General features: G+C 40.8%; 1 protein-coding gene and 1 long non-coding RNA gene across 7 annotated transcripts; both read left to right on the top strand.

Annotated features, from left to right (window-relative positions):
- Window positions 1-7444: 7444 nt before the first annotated feature.
- Window positions 7445-8827, top strand: LOC112939586 (uncharacterized). 3 transcript variants are annotated; one of them, XR_010742789.1, is made up of 5 exons: window positions 7445-7831; window positions 7917-7999; window positions 8240-8400; window positions 8478-8553; window positions 8628-8827. It is a non-coding gene; the product is annotated as an uncharacterized lncRNA (long non-coding RNA). The 3 variants fall into 3 exon arrangements; XR_010742788.1 differs by having other exon boundaries at window positions 7531-7831; window positions 7987-8110; XR_003243338.2 differs by having other exon boundaries at window positions 7544-7831; window positions 7917-8110.
- A 4372-nt stretch (window positions 8828-13199) lies between these two features.
- On the top strand, window positions 13200-18182 carry LOC4343289 (pentatricopeptide repeat-containing protein At4g17616). 4 transcript variants are annotated; one of them, XM_066312191.1, is made up of 6 exons: window positions 13363-13555; window positions 14048-14234; window positions 14598-16589; window positions 17094-17212; window positions 17307-17360; window positions 17980-18182. In XM_066312191.1, exons 2-3 carry the CDS (start codon window positions 14148-14150, stop codon window positions 16587-16589), a joined length of 2079 nt encoding a protein of 692 aa, XP_066168288.1. In that variant the 5' UTR covers window positions 13363-13555; window positions 14048-14147; the 3' UTR covers window positions 17094-17212; window positions 17307-17360; window positions 17980-18182. The 4 variants fall into 4 exon arrangements, with proteins under 4 accessions (XP_066168286.1, XP_015644775.1, XP_066168287.1 ...); XM_066312189.1 differs by lacking the exon at window positions 14048-14234 and having other exon boundaries at window positions 13200-13555; XM_015789289.3 differs by lacking the exon at window positions 14048-14234 and having other exon boundaries at window positions 13200-13555; window positions 17307-17405.
- Window positions 18183-19441: the final 1259 nt, after the last annotated feature.

The raw sequence follows: 19441 nt of genomic DNA, 5'->3' as shown, positions 1-19441 counted from the left end.
TATAAATTACTTTTACAAATATCTAAATTACTTTTAGATTTCACTAAATTACCTCATAGACATATAAAAGTAAATTCAATAAAGTCTAAAAGTAATTTACATATATTATAGAAGTAACTTATAACAAAAGAAACGTAACTTTAATGCTTGACTTTTTTCATTGGACGTGACTACACAACTAGTCATGTTTTTAACCCAACAACGAATTTACTTCTAATGTCGTGACAAAATTACTTCCGTTTTGTTTTAAGTTACTTTTATAATATGTAAATTACTTTTAGATTGTATTGAATTTACTTTTATATGTCTAAGAAATAATTTAGTCAAATCTAAAAGTAACTTATATATATGATAAAAGTAACTTACGTATATAATAAAAGTAATTTACAAATATAAATATTTTTTCATCGTAGTATAATCATGTAAGATCTTGTTGTGAAGATTTAATTGTAACAAATACAATGGTGTAATCGGATTGTAGATCGAATAAGTAATTTGAGAAAAAACTTTATAAGAATGAAGAAAAAGACATGCATGTCTAAGAGAAATAAAGCATGCATGTATAGCAGTACTTCTTCTCACAATTGATTGGTCGTTGGTTAACACTAAACCGAGAGGCTTCTCGGTTTAGATTTTGCCTTATGATATACTAGCCCTAAAACATATTAAATTCTAATTAATTGAAATACATTTTTTTATATTTAGATATTTTTTTAAGTAGGTAGGTAAAATGATATGGTTGGATTTAATTTTTATTAAATTCTCCATATTAACTACACTTTAAAATTTTCTTGAAATTTGTTGTGCTTAATTGCTAATTTTAATAATACAAACATCATTTCAGCATTAATTTAAATAAAAATCATTCTTTCTCTATGGGCCATTTTCAGCCCATTTTCTTCTTCAGCCCGCAACCGAGCCGACCCACTTTTCTTAGGCCGCAAGCGACTAAAGTCTAACTAACATCCCCATACTCCTCGTCTCACTTCCACGTTTGTGTTGGACCGCCGGCCCGTGTACGGCCAAGTGCCACGGTCCGGTGACGGAGGCCAGCCCGACGCTCGATCGATGTTAGCCGTTTGTTTCGATGGACGGCTCAAATCAGTTCCAAATCAATCAAAACCCTGGTGCAACCCTAACCCTAGATTCATTCTCCCCCTCCCTCTCCCTGCCTCCCCCTGCCCAACGCCACCTCCGCCTCCCCCACCCCCCAATCGCCAGCTGCCTCCTCCCGCCCGACACCGCTCCCCTCCTCCCCCACCGGCGCCGCCTCTCCCCCTCCCCTTCCCTCTGGCGCCGTTTCTCCTCCCCTCTCCCTCCGGCGGCGCCACTCCTCCTGTCCCTCTCCCTCCCATCTCGCCGGCACGGCACGGCGACGGCAGGGTACAGCGACGACGGTTGTCCCTCCCCCTCTCCCTCTCCCCGTCGGCCTCAATGGCCGTCCCTCCCTCTAGGCCTCTTTATTTCTGTCGGTGATGACGCCCTCTCCACCCTCAAGATCCGGCGGTACCCTCCCAACGTCGGTGTCGACAGCGACGGCGACGTCGGTGGCTTCCTGCGAGCGGATTCAGTGCCGGCGGCTTCCTGCAGCGGATACAACGGCGACGTGTCGATCCGGCTTCACAGACGACGCCGACAGCTTCCCATGGACAGATCCGGTGGCGACGACGGCGTTGGCGGCTTCACGGTGATGTTTCTATTTTTCTTCCCGTTCTTTTTCTCAATCACTGGATTGTCCGATTAGATTGTCATGTGGAATCCTTTGTATTTATAGGGTTAATTTCATCCGATTTTGAGTACAAATCAAGTTTGTATCCAATTTTCGTGTGGTGGCGGAATCGGACAGGGCGAAGATTATTTTCGCTCTTTTTTAATTTTAAGACGGAAACGTTCACAATTTTTTAAGTAGTAGTCTAGCCCGATTGGATTGTCATGGAACCCTTTGTATTTACGGGGTTAATTTCATTCGATTTTGAGTCCAAATCGAGTCTGTATTCAATTTTCGTGTGGTGGCGGAATCGGACAGAGCGAATATTTTTTGTTCGCTCTTTTTTTATTTTAAGACGGATAACGGAAACGTTTTCAAAATTTTAAGTAGTAGAGAAAAGCTAGTTTTTTTAAAAAAAAGAACAAACATCTATAATATATTTATAGGTCCCGGTTTTTCACAACCAACACATATATTGATCATCTATATTAGTCTTATAGATGAATGTTCTTTGAAGAAACTGACACCTATTTAAAAAACCGGATACCGACCCCTATTAGAATAAACTAGTCAGAGCCAACCTACCAATCAACCAACCTTATCCTCACAATCCTAGCCATCCATCCTTATTGCCACAATCCCAACCGACCTACCACCCGCTCCTCTTCCTCCCTCGGTACCTCCACCCCACACCGTCGCACGACTCCCGCCCGACCCCCAGCGCTGCCCACCTCCTCACCACCACCCCTACCCCTGCCACATCTGCCTCCCGCCACCGGACCTCAACGCGTGGCCGCGCCTCCTCAGCCTCCTCGACGTCGCCTTCTTCCTCCCTCCCTCTCGGCATCTCCCTAGTTTAGCAGCGGCACAGGGGCACAGGTCGACAGCTCCCGGCTCGGTGGCTCCCCGGCGGCGCGGCGGCTCGGGGCCTCCATGACGGCGAGGTGGCGAGGAGGAGGTTGGGCGAGGAGCAGCAAAAGCGTCCGCTCACCCCTCCCTCTCTACTCCTCTGTGATGTGATTTATTTTATGATTTCCACCTCTTCTCTCTAATTGGATCGTCTCCTATCCTGGATGATTTCGATTGGATTAGGATTGGGATTTAGTTTTTGGGTTAGATTTACAATGGTTTGGGATTGGTTGTGGGTGCATTGATAGATGAATCGGAGGGAGGAGGTCCGCTACTAAGACGGACGAAAATCCTGATTTGTGCGGTTCATTTTCTCTTCCTCTACGTTCTATGTCCGATTGGATTTTGTATCGATCCTTCTTCTTTTTTTTTCACCCTCTTGACGGGGTTTTTTGTTTTTTATCGCCCTTTCTTACCGGCTTTTTTTATAGATTTTTTTCTGCGTCAAATTGAATCGGACTTTCCTTTTTTGTTTTAATGTTTTTTTCACCTCTGTTATTACGGACAACGGAAACGTTTTCAATTTTTTTAAGTAGTAGAGAGTAGAGATGTGGCATAGCTCTAGTTCCAACTTCATCCTTTTTGAAGCTGGAGCTCAACGAAACAGATTCAGTTTCATCTAAAATGAGAGTGCAGTTGGGTGAAACATTCTCACAAAATTAACTAGAGAGGTGGAGCGGAGTTTAGGCTGCTCTGCAACTCTATTCTAAACTCAGCTCCTAGAGCTAAACTTAGGAGTTTGAGCTCTACCAAACAGACACTAAATTTAGCTCTAGAAGTTGGATCTGGAGTGGACCTGTGGAGCACTGCCTAAACCTAGCTCTACCTTGCTAGTTCTTTTGAGAGAGCGCTCCACCTAGCTCCGCTCCCATTTTAACTGGAGTTGAAAAATTAGTAGTAGTAGCTTCTTTCGTCTCTACTACTTCCCAATCAATTCAGATTTTTATTTAGATTCTGTGAATCTACAAAACTAAAAATTAGAAGCTAAAAAATCTAAGTTTTCTAGATCCTCACAAGCTAGCTATCACCTAGTTGCTTCTCATAATTTTAAACTCCCCTAAACAGGTGAATGATTGTAGGGTTCGTGCTGATAGTCGCTTTTATAGGGCCCGCTCGTTGGCCACTTAGAGGGAGAACTGAAATAAACAGTAGTAATTATCATTATCCTCTCAATTATAAGAATGTGTTTTGGAGATTGAAAAAGAAGAAGATTAAGAAGGTACAAAGAACGAGATGAGTCATGATTTAGGTGGTGCTTGGATCCAGAGACTAAACTTTAGTCCCTATCACATCGAATGTTTGGACACTAATTTGGAGTATTAAACATAGACTACTTACAAAACTAATTACATAAATGAGAGCTAATTCGCGAGACAAATTTTAAGCCTAATTAATCCATAATTAGATAATATTTACTGTAGCATCACATAGGCTAATCATGTATTAATTAGGCTCAATAGATTCTTCTCGCGAATTAGTCCAGAGTTATGGAATGGGTTTTGTCATTAGTTTACGTTTAATACTTCTAATTAGTGTCCAAACATCCGATGTGACAGGGACTAAAAAGTTTTAGTCACATCCAAACACCCCCTTACTAACTATTTCAAACTTAAAAAGTGTATTAATAGGATTTTTTTAAAGCAACATTTCTATAGAAACTTGAAAATGCACCGTTTAACGGTTCGGGAAGCGTGTGGGCGAAAAATGAGAAACTTTTATCTTCCTTGTGCTTGTCTCAAACACAGCCTAAGGACCCATTTGAAACTCCTCAATAGCACATGATTAATTAAATATTAGCTATTAAAAATTGATAAATATATTTATTTGATATTTTCTTAAGAGACTTCTATATATAATGTTTTTTAAAAACACCGTTTAGCATTTTAGAAAGCCTAGAAAGAGCCATTTTGGATCAATTGATACCAAAAAAAATGTTATTTATTATTTTGAAAATTAACACCCATTTTATTTAAATGAAAAGCATAGGAATTTTGTAGTATTTCATTTATATAGATTTTTTTTTCAAATGGCCCTTTGATATTTCAAAGGACTAGACATTGTTGAATCTTATGGAATTCATATATAATGCCTCATTCTATGTTTGTTTTGGAGAAAATTCAACATGAGGTCTAACCCTATGTAAAGTTTTCTTTATATTTATCTATCTTCAAATTCATTTGATCTAATCAAACAGTCATTTCCTCTCTTTTTCTTTTTCCTTTTTATCCCTGTCTTTTGCAATCGCTTGTTGTACTTCTTATTCGTGTCAAAATCATGTATTTTTTTATATCCATCTACTTTCCCAATTCTGCATTTCAGAAGAGAGCTAAATGTTAGTGTGATTGGTTTGGATTAGAACAAAATCATTGGTAATACCCATGCTCTGTTTGGGAACACTTTATAACTTTCCAAACCATATCAAACATACTGTCTGAACTCCACACTAAGTAATTAGTAGGTCCAGGGAAACAAATCTAACATAGAGTATTTTTTTCAAAGTGAAAGAAAATCAAGGTTTCTATGGAAAACTTCATCAAAGTCCAAAGCTAATGGAATTTAGCTCCTTTGTGCCTTGAGCCTTGAGACTGAGCTCCCTGCCACTATATTCAAGTCTTGAAGAAGATCTTTTATTGCCTCCACAACAACACAATCGAATGTGAGGGAGATCTCAGAAATAAGATAGCAATGAGAATCATAATACCATAGGTTGAGTTGAGGAGGAGAACTGAGGAAGATGAGTCCTTTACAAGAAAAAGCAATATAGAGGCAAAAGAAGACATAAAAAAAAATCAATCGAATCTTACCTTTGGTAGATCCCCTCCTCACTTTGAAGTGAATCGACATTTGAGATGCCCTACATTTCGCTCGAAACTACCTTTTTATTTCTTGCTTTACCCAAAATACTAATATTGAAATTAAAGAATGTTTTCCTACAATTCATGTTAGGTTAAACCAGACCAACTAATACTAGACTATCATATTAAAGCTATATAAATCGAAACAAAAGCCATCAAAAAGTAAAAGTTGAGTAAACAAAAATAGGACAACATGGCCACAAAGTTAAACCAAGCAAAGAACCATGGATGATGCATGACATCATCTTCTCTTTGGCACGTTCCCACAGGTCTCAACTCTCAAGGTGACTACACTAGGCACAAAGGCCTCAATCCCTGATGTTGGTCTGAGTGGTGTTTGGTTGGTGCCCTGAAGTGAAAGGACTTTGATGTCGCCTAGAGTGGGGGGGTAAATAGGCATTCCTAAAAATTATCATATCTTCATAGCATATTAGAATGATGGGAACTTTCAATTCAAATTGAAACTTCCGGTACGGGATTGTAAGTTCCGGTCTCAATCAAAAAGTTTGGAGAATAACAGAATAAAACACTAGCTATGAACTTATAGCTCGAACAAACAAAATATATATGGATCAAAAGGTGACAAACAAGGTATCCAAGCAAGATATAAGGTCACCAACTATATCAATTAAGCATACAAATAGATCAGGTAAAACCAAGCTCAAACATAACACGAGAGAAGGCAAGAACGAGCGAACCAAGAGAGGAGACGCGTGACTTGTTTCCCAAGTTTGGATCCACGGATTACGTCTTCGTTGAGGGGCCACAAAGGCCGGGTCTCTTTCATCCCTTTTCTACATGAGGTTGCACAAATGCACTCCTCGATTTCACTCTTAATTTCTTCCCTTGCAGAGACGAAATTGAAGCCTTCACAAACTTTTTGTGGCACACCACAACCTTCGGTGCTCATTGGCGACCTTAGTCCCCAAGAGTAACAAACACAATCGAAAATTTACTTGCTATGTACTCCAATGCTCAAAGTATAGAGTGAAGCTCACTAGCTCTCAAACTCTCTTCCCAACTCTCTTCTCTTCTCAAATCTTACTCACAAAGATCTACCACTTAGGCTGGAGATTGGAGATGGGATATTTGGCTTTGGATATATCTATTTCATGCCTAAGAACAACAGCCACTCAAGGAGGGGATGGAGGCGTTTATATACCCGAGCCTATCAAAACTAGCCGTTTGAGGCAAATATTCCATTTTTCGGAACTTTCGAAATGCATTTTCAAAAATATCCGAAAAACACTAGAGAGCAAACCTGAGATTTCTGTCTTTTTCGGAATTTTTCAAAATCCAAAAAACACGAGAGAGCAAAACTAGAATTTCTATCATTTTTGGAATTTCCGAAAACACCAAAGAGTAAAACAACCATAACTTTTTTCTCGGGAGTCCCTTTTTTATGATCTTGGACTCTATGGAAAGCTCACTTAGAAGACTACCAACTCAACCAGAAGCAAGGTTTAAAACCACTCAAAGGATAGGTTAAAGTTTGGCTTTCTCTCAAGGTAGCACTAGGATAGGTTATTTTGAACACTGAGATATACACAAGCACAACAACATTGCGTCCCTATTAATAGTACGATATTCTTATACTCAAATATAAATAGGAAAATAATTATACCAATAGGAATGCCTTTATACCATCTTCCTTTCTTTGTCTTAAGGGATACCAACGCTAAAACCGTTTCACCGTATCCTATATACCTATACAAGTCATCCCCACTAATTCTATTTTCCTGCTCTCTCGCTTTGCCACATCACTATCGATTTCCATCCGTTGGATCACTCCACTTCAACCGATCAGGTTGCTTTTAGCCTGCCTCAGTTCTTTATTCATGGATGGCTCCCAAATACTCGGCCCAGCCCAGCCCACATGCCTGCCGCTCCCGCACCGGATTGGCTCCCTCTCCCGCATCACGCTACTGCCACCCCCACCGCATGTCTCTCGCCGTATCGCATGCCCTCCCTCCCCGCATCGCACTTCTCCACCTTCCCCGCCGCATTTCTCGCACCCCACCCCATCCCCTTCCTATCTCGCATCGCGCTTTGCCAATCCCGTCGCATCGGCGCCGCACGGCCCTCCCTAGGTCTGTTTCGCCTCCCTCCTCCCAGTGCTAGCCGCATCGCCTTCCTCGCCCCATCCTAAGAGAAACCTTCGCCGCCCACTAAGAGCAGACTTATGATTGCCATTAACGCGTTAATTTCATTCGCCTCTAATTAAAGCCATGGCGATATCATTGCGGGCCTTTGCTTATTACCGACGAAGTTCTCCAGTCCATACAGAAGCAGAAGCAGAAGTAGGTTCTTGGTTGTTCTCCACGAACTGCTTGGTTTCATATGAATCTTCATTGCATAGGTACATATTATTGGATTGGTTTAAACTACAGTGATCGTTTTGTAGCTTTATTTTCATGCCTTTGAATCTTTCATATCTACCGAAGGTATTTGATGGTGTGGTACCTACTCCTTCCTTCTGAATTTGTTATGTGCCTCCTGTGGATTTTCATTCAGGAAAGATCAATCCGTATGTGCTTCCTTTTCAATTTGACCTATCATCTCTTTGGCAAATTCATGAATAAGTAGCCTTCACTGTACTCGAGGATTATTGGGTGCAATTGGATTCAATCTTAACAAGGTCTGTCGTCTTACGACAGCTTCTTTTCGGTGGATCTCCCATCTGTACTAAACACACCCTATTCTCCTCCTCGCTCAGTAAGTATGACATTTTATTTTGCCTTAGACTCTCATCTCTTGGTTTTGTTAGGTATCATATCCGTATCTTCTATCTGAAGATAAGGGAATTTGTTGATTTTTCATGACGGACCTCACAACTGATTGTATAAGTTCCATTGTATTCCTGTACGTTTATTCGAGGATCCAGAGTATTCAACTCCGTTGTGTTCCTGCCCGTATCGAGGATTCCAGGTAATCAGATTTGCTCAGATTCAATCAGCTTTGTTCTAATCAAATTTGCTCAGATTCAATCAGCTTTGTTCTTGCAGATTTAATTGGTTATTCATCCACAGTTTATCCTTATGGTCTTGCAAATCCAACATGGAAGAATTAAACATCTTACAGGTATGTTCCATCTTAGAATCAAACTGACGAAAGTTTTTCCCTCAGCACTTTCAGTAAATTTTGTCATGTTACAGGTTTGCAGTGAAGACACAAGAAGACTGGGGAAAATACATTTAACAGCTTGAAATAATTGAAATTTTATTATATTCTTTTCCCTGCTTGAAGTGATTGTTGCAGTATTCATCTTTGTTCGTTCAAATGCCCTTCATAGAGAATGTTCTTCACGTTTCTTAAAAATGGCCTTCCCCTGCTTGAAATTTTATTATGTTCTTCACGTTTGTTCTGGCAAAAAAAACTGTACTCAAACAAAATCATTGTATAGAACAGAGAATGGTCATGATGTGCATTTGTTAAAAGCAAAATCTAACAAGACGCGTACAGTTTCTAATCTTACAAACCAATATTTAAGTAAACAAATTTAATTCTTGGGCACTATATACATGGCACGAACTATTCCAATCATGCTTCAACTTTAGGTGGAAGCTAGGCACTTCTTATACTTTTGAAACTTAATATTCCACTAATGATCCGCATGTTGAAGGAAAACTTACACCTATGATCGGTCACAAGTGTCATCTTACTTATTTTATTCCAAGAGGAAAAATACTATCTTATACATAAAAAATCGCTCAACATTCTAGACAAAAAACTTATTATGTCATGTAAAAAATAAAAGAAAAATATTGCCTATGTTTATGGATGTGCATATACTATAATAGTATATACATATGTTCACTTCATATGTCAGTAGTGGCCACACATGCAGTACAATCATCTTGAGCTAAAAATTACCATGTGCTCCCGCAACATCACGCAGGGTATATTCTAGTATTCTTTAAAGATTGATGCGTGCTCCTTGTAGCTTCAAATGGCCTTGCACGGTCCATCAGACATAGTCGTCACTCGCCCTTCACCACTGGATTTGGTCCTTCGGTGCCAAGCTCCTTGCTTGCCTTCACCACCGCATGGTTCATCGCGGCGAGCATCACTTGGCCTTCACCGTCTTGCCACTTCGTACCCCACTTTCCAATAACTTCACTTTGTTATTCTTGATATCATTAGGTGTCATGATCTCTATCGAGTATCAGCACATTTTCCAATTCATGGGACCTATTTTTCTTGTTCAACTCAATGTATTTATTAGTCCGAATGATTCGGTTGTCAACCTTCACTTGTTGACCAACAGATCACATGTATAAAAGAATATGAATAAATGATGAGTATTAATCAACACCATAAGTGTCATATACTCAAATGTATGCTCAAATGTAAAGATCCCAATTAAATGAAAGTGAATAATTTGGATCAAATACTTGTATAACATATAGGATTTGCTCCCCTAAATGTATGCATACGGAATATTTATATGAAGCAAGACTATGTATAGATAGATATGAAACTTTGAGATCTTATCTTACATACAAGAATAGAAGACGCTTATCAAATATAGACAATATAAAATAAGAAAAAGTACGAATTACCCCCCCCAACTATCGTGGCCGACCGAATTACCCCCCTAAACCCGAAAACTAGACATCGTTCACCCTGAACTTTCAATACCAGACAATTTACCCCCCTCGACCCAATCCAGAGCAGTTTTGACCTACATAGCGTACGCGTGATAGTCCAATCTACATTTTATTGATAAAAAATATGGGGCCCACCTATCATACTCCTCTTCCACTCTCCCTTCTCTCTCTATCTCTCTCTCTCACTATGAACGAGGCGGCGGCGGCGGCGCGGGATGGACGGATAGAGGTGGGGGCAAGCAGTGGGCGGGCGTGGACAGCGGACACGTAGGCGGCATGCACGGCGCGGTGGAGACCCTCCTGCGCCGGAGGGAGTTCGCCAGAGTTCCCTCCCGCTCCCTCCCGAAGTTCGCCGCTCCCTCCTCTGTGTCCCGCGCCACCACCACCTTCGTGTCCCCCGCCGCCGCCACCACCTGCGCGTCCCGCGTCCCGCGGCGCCACCCATCATCTGTCGCCGACCCGTAAGAGAGAGAGGAAGAGTGATACGACCCAAATAGGGGTGATGTCCCGATCTTCACGGCGTAGGATCAAGAACCAATAACTAGCCTCAAAGAGACGAAGATAACTAGCTGCAAGTAGCCAAGATAACAGTGCAATCTGACGATCGAACTCGAAGCTAACCACCATCTCTACACGGCAACCTAAATCGAGGATTCGCCCAACCACACTAAGTTACCAACCAACACAACCTAGAATCAATCGAGGAAAAATCCTCAAAGGGACTAGGAGCACCAATTGGGAGGCGTCGAACGCCGCTTCTATAATCCCACAAGGAAACCACAAGAACAAAGGGGTAGAGATCTCTCTCTAAATTTGTTAGCACGCAGCTAAACAAAAGGGGTTCATATTCTCATTGTCAAAAGTCTTCTAAATGATAAAACATGTGGGACATTTATACTAGGAACAACCCTCCTGGATGGGAATGAAAGGTCTTAGGAGTTTACTGGACATAGGCTAACTCAAATATCATACTAAGTGAATTCCCGAGAGGAATCGCACATCTGTTTGGCTTCTGAGCAGTCCTCAATGATTTATCCATTACTCCTTATTGGGAAGTCGAAATGACGAACCGTTCGTTTGTTGGAGGTGAAACTATATTAATCACAGGTAGCCAAGTGACGGTAGTGGTTACTGTTATGATTGATAAAATTAGCAAATTTTGGTCAATACCTACAATTAATACTTATAAGACATAATCCAAGTTTATCCGTTCTGAGGCACATCACCAACCAAACAGCTCAACCAGGCATATTCCATCAAAATCTCAGGGAGGCATGTTGCACACGGCAACAACCAAACAGACCCTCAAAATATTTTGGAACAATGCCTTGTCAGAAGTTTGTGGGTGACTACTGGTTATTCTGCGGACTAGTAATCTTACACGTGCAAGGCACGTTTCCCACATTATATTACACTAATCATGTAAAATCACCTAAAGATTATTCTAAATTTTCCACAATATATATCACACTCAACATGCAAACAACCAAAGTTCAAGAATTATTGTAGTGTAAATTGCAATATCTTAATAACTCTTCCGTAGACACTTTCTATAAAAAAAAATGCAAAGCAGAGAATGATACGAAATGTACAATGCTGCCATAGCTTTGATATACACTAAACTCAACTCTATCTACAACATCTAATCGTGAAAAAGGCCTCCCCTATCTCAGTAATAGAATGTCAAATGGCCCCCAAACAATCTGCAATAAAAATATCATTTAAATGATCACCAATAAATACCTCCCGTCGCATCACCAGTAACGAAAACCACAAGCCTTAGTATTGTATACTTGATTAAGATAAATGTTTACTTATTGATATTGATATTCAACAGAACCTTGTTGAATTCTCCAGCTTGGTATTCTACTTTGTAATCTCATGGGAAAAAAGCACTTTGCTTTGCAGCAAAGTCTCAAAGGGGTGTTGTTCCAAGCAGCAAACAACACAATTTCTATGGTTTTTCCTCACCGCCGCTCGCCCGCCACGCCTCCCGCGTCCCCTGCCCCTCTGCTCCGCCCGCGCCCGGAGACGCCGCCGCTCCGCCTGCTCTAGCCGCGCACCGCCCACGCCCAGAGCCGCCACTTGCCCGCCGCCGTGCTCGCCAACCGCTTGCCGCTGCCGCTGCCACGCTCTCCCGGAGACACCGCCGCTCTGCCTGCTCTGGCCGCACGCTGACACTGCCCCTCCGCCTACTCCGGCCGCGCGCTCACCCATCGCCGCCCGCCGTTGGCAAAGAGAGAGAAGAGGAAAGAGAGGAGGAGGAGAGAAAAGAGAAGAAAAAAATGCAGCTAACATGTGGGCCCCATGATTTTTTTTTAATTTTTTTTTCTGACTAGGATGCCACGTTAGTGAAACCACCCACATATACTGCCAAAGGATCTCCGATGAATGGTTTGAATGAATTTAGGAGCGAACATTTCTGGTTTTAGGTTGAGGGACCTCAAAAAATCTCGCTGTTAAGTTGAGGGACCTCTGCTGAACTTATTCCTAAATAATACGAAAAGAAGGCAGGCGACCTAGCCCAAATATAGAAACGGCCCAGCCCAAAGTCGCCTCCACTCCCACTGACCACACCAGGGTTTACGATTCCGGTCGGATTTCGCGAAATTTCGACGTTTCGACAAGGCTCGAAAGTAGAAACCATCTGAGATTTCGAGGAGTTTCATCCAAATTCAAATTTGAATTGATAAAAAAGAAAAAAAATCAAATAAAATCTTATAAATACTATGATATTCATGTAACCTATTGGGATATAAATTTTTTTAAAAAATGAAGTATTGTGTGTATTTATACATCATGAAAGAATAGAATAAAAAATTAAAAAAACACTTACATGGGCCAGATTGCATGAAATAGGCCCAATTACTGATCGAAATTTCGATGATTTCGATCGAAATTTCACCAAAACCGACCGGTTTTTGAGAAATTATCGGTAAACTCAGGGAATTTGTATTCAAATTTTGGTTTATGAAATTTCTTCAGAAGTTACCGGTTTTCCACTTGATTTCGTGAAATTTCGAATTTCACCGGTGCTCGAAACGGAACGGAAGGGCATATCGGTCGTAAACCCTGAACCACACTCATCACCTCGCCCTCCAAATCGCCCACACCTCTGGAACCCCATTCCACCCACCCGCAGCCGCAGCGAGGAGAGGAGAAACGAGAGAGAGAGAAAAAGAAGAAAAAGAAAAATGCTGCGCCACGCCGCCCGCCGCCTGGCCACCACCCGCGCCGCCGCCGCCGCCGCCGCCGGCCGCAGCAGCAGGGTGCTCTCGACGGCGGAGGTGCCGGCCGAGGCGGCCACCGACTCCGCCTTCGCGGAGGCGTGGAAGAAGGTGGCCCCCAACATCGAGGCCCCCGCCACGCCCATGTCGCTCATGCAGCCCCGCCCCCCCACGCCGGCGGCCATCCCCTCCAAGCTCACCGTCAACTTCGTCCTCCCCTACAAGTCCGAGATCGCCAACAAGGAGGTATGCGCGGACCGTGTGCCCCCCTCTCCTTTGCCCTACATTAGCTAGAGTTTGTGTCTGAACATTCAGTGTCAATGTTCCTGATGTAAATTTCTTTGGTTGAGAAAATCTTTCCTTCTCAAGTTCTATGAATAAAACTGCATATTAGTATAGCCTACTATTCACTTATATTTTACTATGCTGCATAAGAAGCTTTTTTTTTTTTACCGTGCACCAGTTATACTCCCTCCGGTCCAAAATCTTGTAACCTAGGACTGGATGAGATACATCTTAGTGCAATGAATCCACAAGTTTATAAAAAAATTAGTAACATCTACACAACCAAATTAGTTTCATTAAATATAACACGGAATATATTTTGATAATATATTCGTTTTATATTGGAAATGTTGTTATATTTTTCTAAAAACTTGGTCAAACTTTAAAAACTAAGTGTAACTAAAGAAAAATCAAAGTGGCTTGTGACTTATTAACATGAAACGGAGAGAGTAGATTTTAGGAAGGCAGCACCATACCTGCTTGGGAGCGTGGAGTTGGAAGAGGCGCACGGGGGGGGGGGGGGGGTCGAAGATGGGCATAAGCCCCTGCGACAATGGCCATCTCGCCCACGCCGGCCACCACCACCTCCGATTCCAAGCTCACCGTTGACTTCTTCATCCTCCCCTCCAACTCCAAGCAGGTATGGCGCAGCCTTCTTGCTGCTTTCCTAAAATCTACTCTCTCCGTTTCTTTTAGTTCAACTTTTCCTTTTAAGTTTGATCAAGTTTGTAGAAAAATATAACAACATTTCCAATATAAAACAAATATATTATAAAAATATATTCCGTGTTATATTTAATGAAACTAATTTGGTTTTGTAGATGTTGCTAATTTTTTTATAAACTTAGTCAAACCTATAGAAGTTTGACTAAGAAAAAAACAAATCAACTTATAATATGAAACAGAGGGAGTATAAGATAAATGGATATATTTTCCTTTACTAAAATCTGTAAAAAAAAATGAAAATAGTTCTCCTTTAGTTCATATAGTTTCTTGTTATTAGGCTGATTGCTACGGGTCATGGAGGAGGCAATCCGCTCTGGCCATACATCACCTTCCCATGGGCACGATTGCAGCCAAGATTCTGCCGTGGGAAGCGCCATCTCGTGAGACCCTACTGAGGACAATCAATGCTGCTCTCGATGACGGCAATGTCGACGACGTGCTGCAAGCATTTGCCAATTACAAGACCCTGCATGGCCTTCCTGAGCCGCGGGTGTTGGACAGGATGATCGTGTCGCTGTCCTATGCGTCTAGCAGGAGATGGCTTCAGAGGGCATTCGACATGGTCTTGTCAGTTTACCAATGCAATGGCAACCTTCTTAATTGTGGCTCGCTGATGAAGCTAGCTCTGGCGCTTGCCAGAGATCAGATGCCGATTCCAGCCTCCACAGTGGTGAGGATCATATTGGAGAGCGGCAAGCTTCCTGATGTTGATATGCTGACCATGGTGTACTTGCATATGGTGAAGTCACAAGTAGGATCCTATCTTGCTGCTGATGTTTTGTGTGAGACCTGCGAGTGTTTCTTGGAGCAGATTGGAGATAGAAGGCAGCTGAAAAAACTGGATCCAATAAAGAGTAATGTTACCTTGTTTAATATGGTTTTGAAGTCATGTGTCGATTTCAAATGCATGATCAAGGCCCAAAGAATAATGGAGCTTATGTCGCTGGTTGGGGTTGTGGCCGATGTAAATACAGTGGCTATCGCTAGCCTTGTCTTTGAGATGGTTGGGCAGCAAGTTGAATTGGTGAACATGAAAAGAAGTATCGATTCTTTTGCATCTTTGCCGTTCATTCAGCACTATCTATATTTTTATGGAAGTCTGCTGAACCTGCATTTCAAATATAATGACATGGATGCCGCTGCTCAGCTTTTGGTTGATCTGTATCGACAACAAAAGCCTCGTGCTTTTGTTGGTGATAGTGTCCATAAACAAGGTGTAATACAGATAGGCTCTGGCAACCTGAAAACTGGATTCAGAATAATGTTTGACCCCATAAAAGTGGACAAAGGTTTCGTTTTAGATACAGAAAGTCAATTTGGCCTTCTTGCTGTTATTGATGGAAATATTCGTCCTAGTGAGAAGGCTCTTGCTAAATTCATTGTTGGCTGTTTGAAAGCAAGTAAAGTGCGTGCATTGTCTAGCTTTCTTATTACATTACACAAGGAAGATCTAAAGGGGCCATCTCATTCAGATGTAATTAGTGCATGCATTCTGATGGGATGGTTGCATGCTGCTCATGATATCCTGGATGATTTAGAGTCAGCTGAGATTCCTGTTCTAATCTGTACTTACATGTCTCTTTTGAGAGCATATGAGAAGGAGAATAAACCGGAAGAAGTTAATAGGTTTCTCCAACAGATACAAAAGAAAGCATATACAATGGCTGATTTTCATACCAATCCATCCTTTACCATAAAGGATGTTGCCAAAATAGTCAAGGATGAGATGCCCCTCAGAAATTCGTCTTTGCTTTCCAGTTTGGTTCAAGAAATAGAACATTATAGCTCTCGAGAGCACTTAACTTTTGAGTTCAATAATTCAATTCTTTTCTTCTGCAAGGCAAATATGATGGACGATGCTTTGAGCACATATAAGCGGATGAGAGAGCAGAATGTAAGACCCAGTCTGCATACCTTTTGCCACATACTGTGTGGATATTCTTCACTAGGCATGCATAGGGAGATTGCCATGCTGTGGGGAGAAATAAAGCGCAGACTCGAATATGGAGAGCTAACTGTGGATAGAGACTTGCTTGACTGCTTGATTTTGAATTTCCTAAACGCTGGCTATTTTGCAAGAGTCATGGAGGTTTTAAGTTACATGGCAAACCGTAAAATGTACTGTGACAAGTGGAAATACAAGCAAGTTTTTCTAAAGCTACACAAGAATCTGTATAGAAATTTGAATTTGCTGCATGAAAAAACAGAACAACAGAGTAAAAGAATAGAAGATGTCAGAGCTTTCAGATCCTGGGCAGGCGTCAAATAGGTAAAATGACTGCAGCACTGTAATCCTTTTGCATTTAGAGAACACTCTTCTTGTGCATGCACATCTGTACAGAATTCTTCCGATGTAACATCATCCGCATCTGTTGTATAATTCTGTATTGTCCTTTCAAGTCTTTCCATTTATTCTTGATGGTTAGTTCCAATTCCTTAGTACTCACTGTAACATCTTACATGCATGGATTTTCTCTTCTTTGACCTCTAAATCCACTTTCAAGGCTTCTAAATCAACTTTCAAGGCTTCAACTATCGATTTTTTTTTTATATAAATTGCCCGTCTTTTCTTTCATCTGTTTTGGCATGGATCATGAATCTCATAGCAGCACATATTTCCTCTTCAGGTTCCAGGTGGTTGCTAATTCTTACATTTAAATATGTTGACCATTGATAATCTTATTGATAATCTTATTGTAGTACTGGCCTTGTGGCAATCTTAGACTACTGTCTTACCAACAGTAATGTTTCTTTCTTGTGATATTCTACAAAGAGGCTATGCTGATACAGAAGATCATGCTGTTGCTTCAAGTTGTCAAGTAATTATTTTTGTGGGAAACCGACTCCTTGACCTTACGTCACAAGCAAGATCAATTGCATAGACCACAAATGGTATTTATTATTTTGAAACAGTTGTACACTTTGACATCTCTGACAATCATTTATTACCGATTTCAAGTTTTTAATGAAACTGATGAACTTGTAGGCCTGATGGGAGTTTGATAGAGCACTTGCAGTCCAGACCTTACTGGCTACTAAGGTTTGCCATCACTAATACCAGAATTGTCCAGTACTACCATGTGGGGTACACAACTTGAACAGTAACTTTTTTTAGAGGAACTTGAACAGTAACTTGGCATGCTTAACTAGTTGCTGTGGTTCTAGAGGACACAGTTATGAAGTTGAGGCAGATATTCTAATTGTGATATTCTTTTTAATATAGTCATATGACATAAGTCCTGGAAACTCTCTATTTCCTAAATATGTGCAGATAATAGAGCAAAAACAGGAAAAATGTTTCAATAACACAGTTGATGTTCGTGCTTAATGATTCCAACTTTTACCTAAAAACGCTCACATGTTGAAGGATGCCATATTGCTATGAATACTAATTTTAGGAAGTTTTTCCTTTTAGTTGAGCATAGCTGTCCATCAGCTGCTCAATTACAAGAAATATTTTACTTCTAATAGTTTTTAGGCTTTAAGCATATATTGCATTTGACTTTGCACGTTAAAAACTGATGCTAAGTTTCCACATATCAATTTCTTTACTGTTGGTGTGTTCATTATTTGATTCGGTGCCTCTTTGGAAGCACGGGTAATTGGTTTGGCTTCTTTCTTAACTTTAGGGCTGACATCATTGTTGGGGATTTCTGCAGGTGCTGTGTTTATAAAACCCAAAGGATAGTTGGATTGATCAGTTGGTTCTTTGTAATTTTAGTTAAATGCAGGACTATGGCTATGTCACAGTATTTATCTAGTACCAGGTTGATGTAAGCAGGTGCATTCTGTAGATCGTGTCTTTCCGAAATACCTAGCTTGGTTGCTCTTATGCTAAATATAATCAATTATGATGTGTCTATGCTTTCTGGGTGCACTATCATTTTGCCATGAACTTGTGATTGTTCCCATCCAAAACGTGGCTATTTGTGTAGTCTGGTTCAGAAAGAATGCGATCATCCTCATTGCAAACCTCTGCTTTGTATTATAACCCATAAATAAATTAAAAAAATATATTTCTTTACCGGAAAAAATGAGAAAATGTTTAAGGAAGAAATGAGTTTTTTTTTTTAATTTAGAAGAGGAGAAGAATGGAACGGTGGCATGTTTTCCGATGTAATTTTTGTAAAATATTTTTATATATGAACTTCCTAGAATACCATTTTAAATCCATTTTTCGAGTTGATAATAGATAATTCATTTGTTTGTATCCTCTAATAATTGTCAAAACGCTTCGTCCATTAAGCATGAAAAAAAGTAGCCATTTAACATATAAGAACTATGTGTGCTGTGGATTATCTACTTGATTATATGGATAAATTAAACATTTTAATAAATAACTTTAACAAGGTGTTCTAAGCAATCCAATAAAAATTCTTTTTTTAGAAAGCATATTCTTAGAAACGCGGAGTAAATAATCCATTTTAAAAAATCCAATAAACAATATGAATAAGTTCACTTGAGACCCTTAACTTGTTAACGAATCTGATTTTCACCTTTCAACCGGAAACCATATACCCGGTGCAACATAGGTCCCATAATGGTTTGAACGGTGGTTTTAGCTGGCATGGCTAGTTTGACTTGATCTTTATCCCATATAGCATCCACGTGACGTTTAAAGTGGCAATTTGATATGGAAATGTGTTCTCATTCGCTCCTTTCTCTCTCTCTTTCCACATGATGAAGAGATGACAGAGGAGGAAGAAGAACGACCGGGAGAGAGAAGAGGAGGGAGTGAGAATGACACGTGGGCCTCACCATTTTTAATTATTATTTTTATTATAGCTGACATATGGGTCCACGGTTTTTATTATTTCCCAGATCAAATTGTCATGGCAATGCCACGTAGAATAAAGACCGAGTCAAACTAGCCATGTAAGCGACATGGCAGCGAAAACCACCGTCCAAACCGCCATGGGACCTATATTGCGCCGGTTTTGACAGTTGTGGGATCCGTTATATCTATTTTTTTGGTTGAAGGACCAAAATCGGATTCGTTGATCAGTTAAGGGACCTCAAGTGAACTTATTCCTAAATGATATGAAAAGAAGGCAGGCGACCTAGCCTAAATATAGAAACGGCCCAGCCCAAACTCGCCTCCACTCCCACTGACCCACACTC

This window comes from Oryza sativa, chromosome 7, assembly GCF_034140825.1.
Source record: "Oryza sativa Japonica Group chromosome 7, ASM3414082v1".
Classification (NCBI taxonomy): Eukaryota; Viridiplantae; Streptophyta; class Magnoliopsida; order Poales; family Poaceae; genus Oryza; species Oryza sativa.
This window is presented reverse-complemented; position numbering and strand designations above follow the sequence as displayed.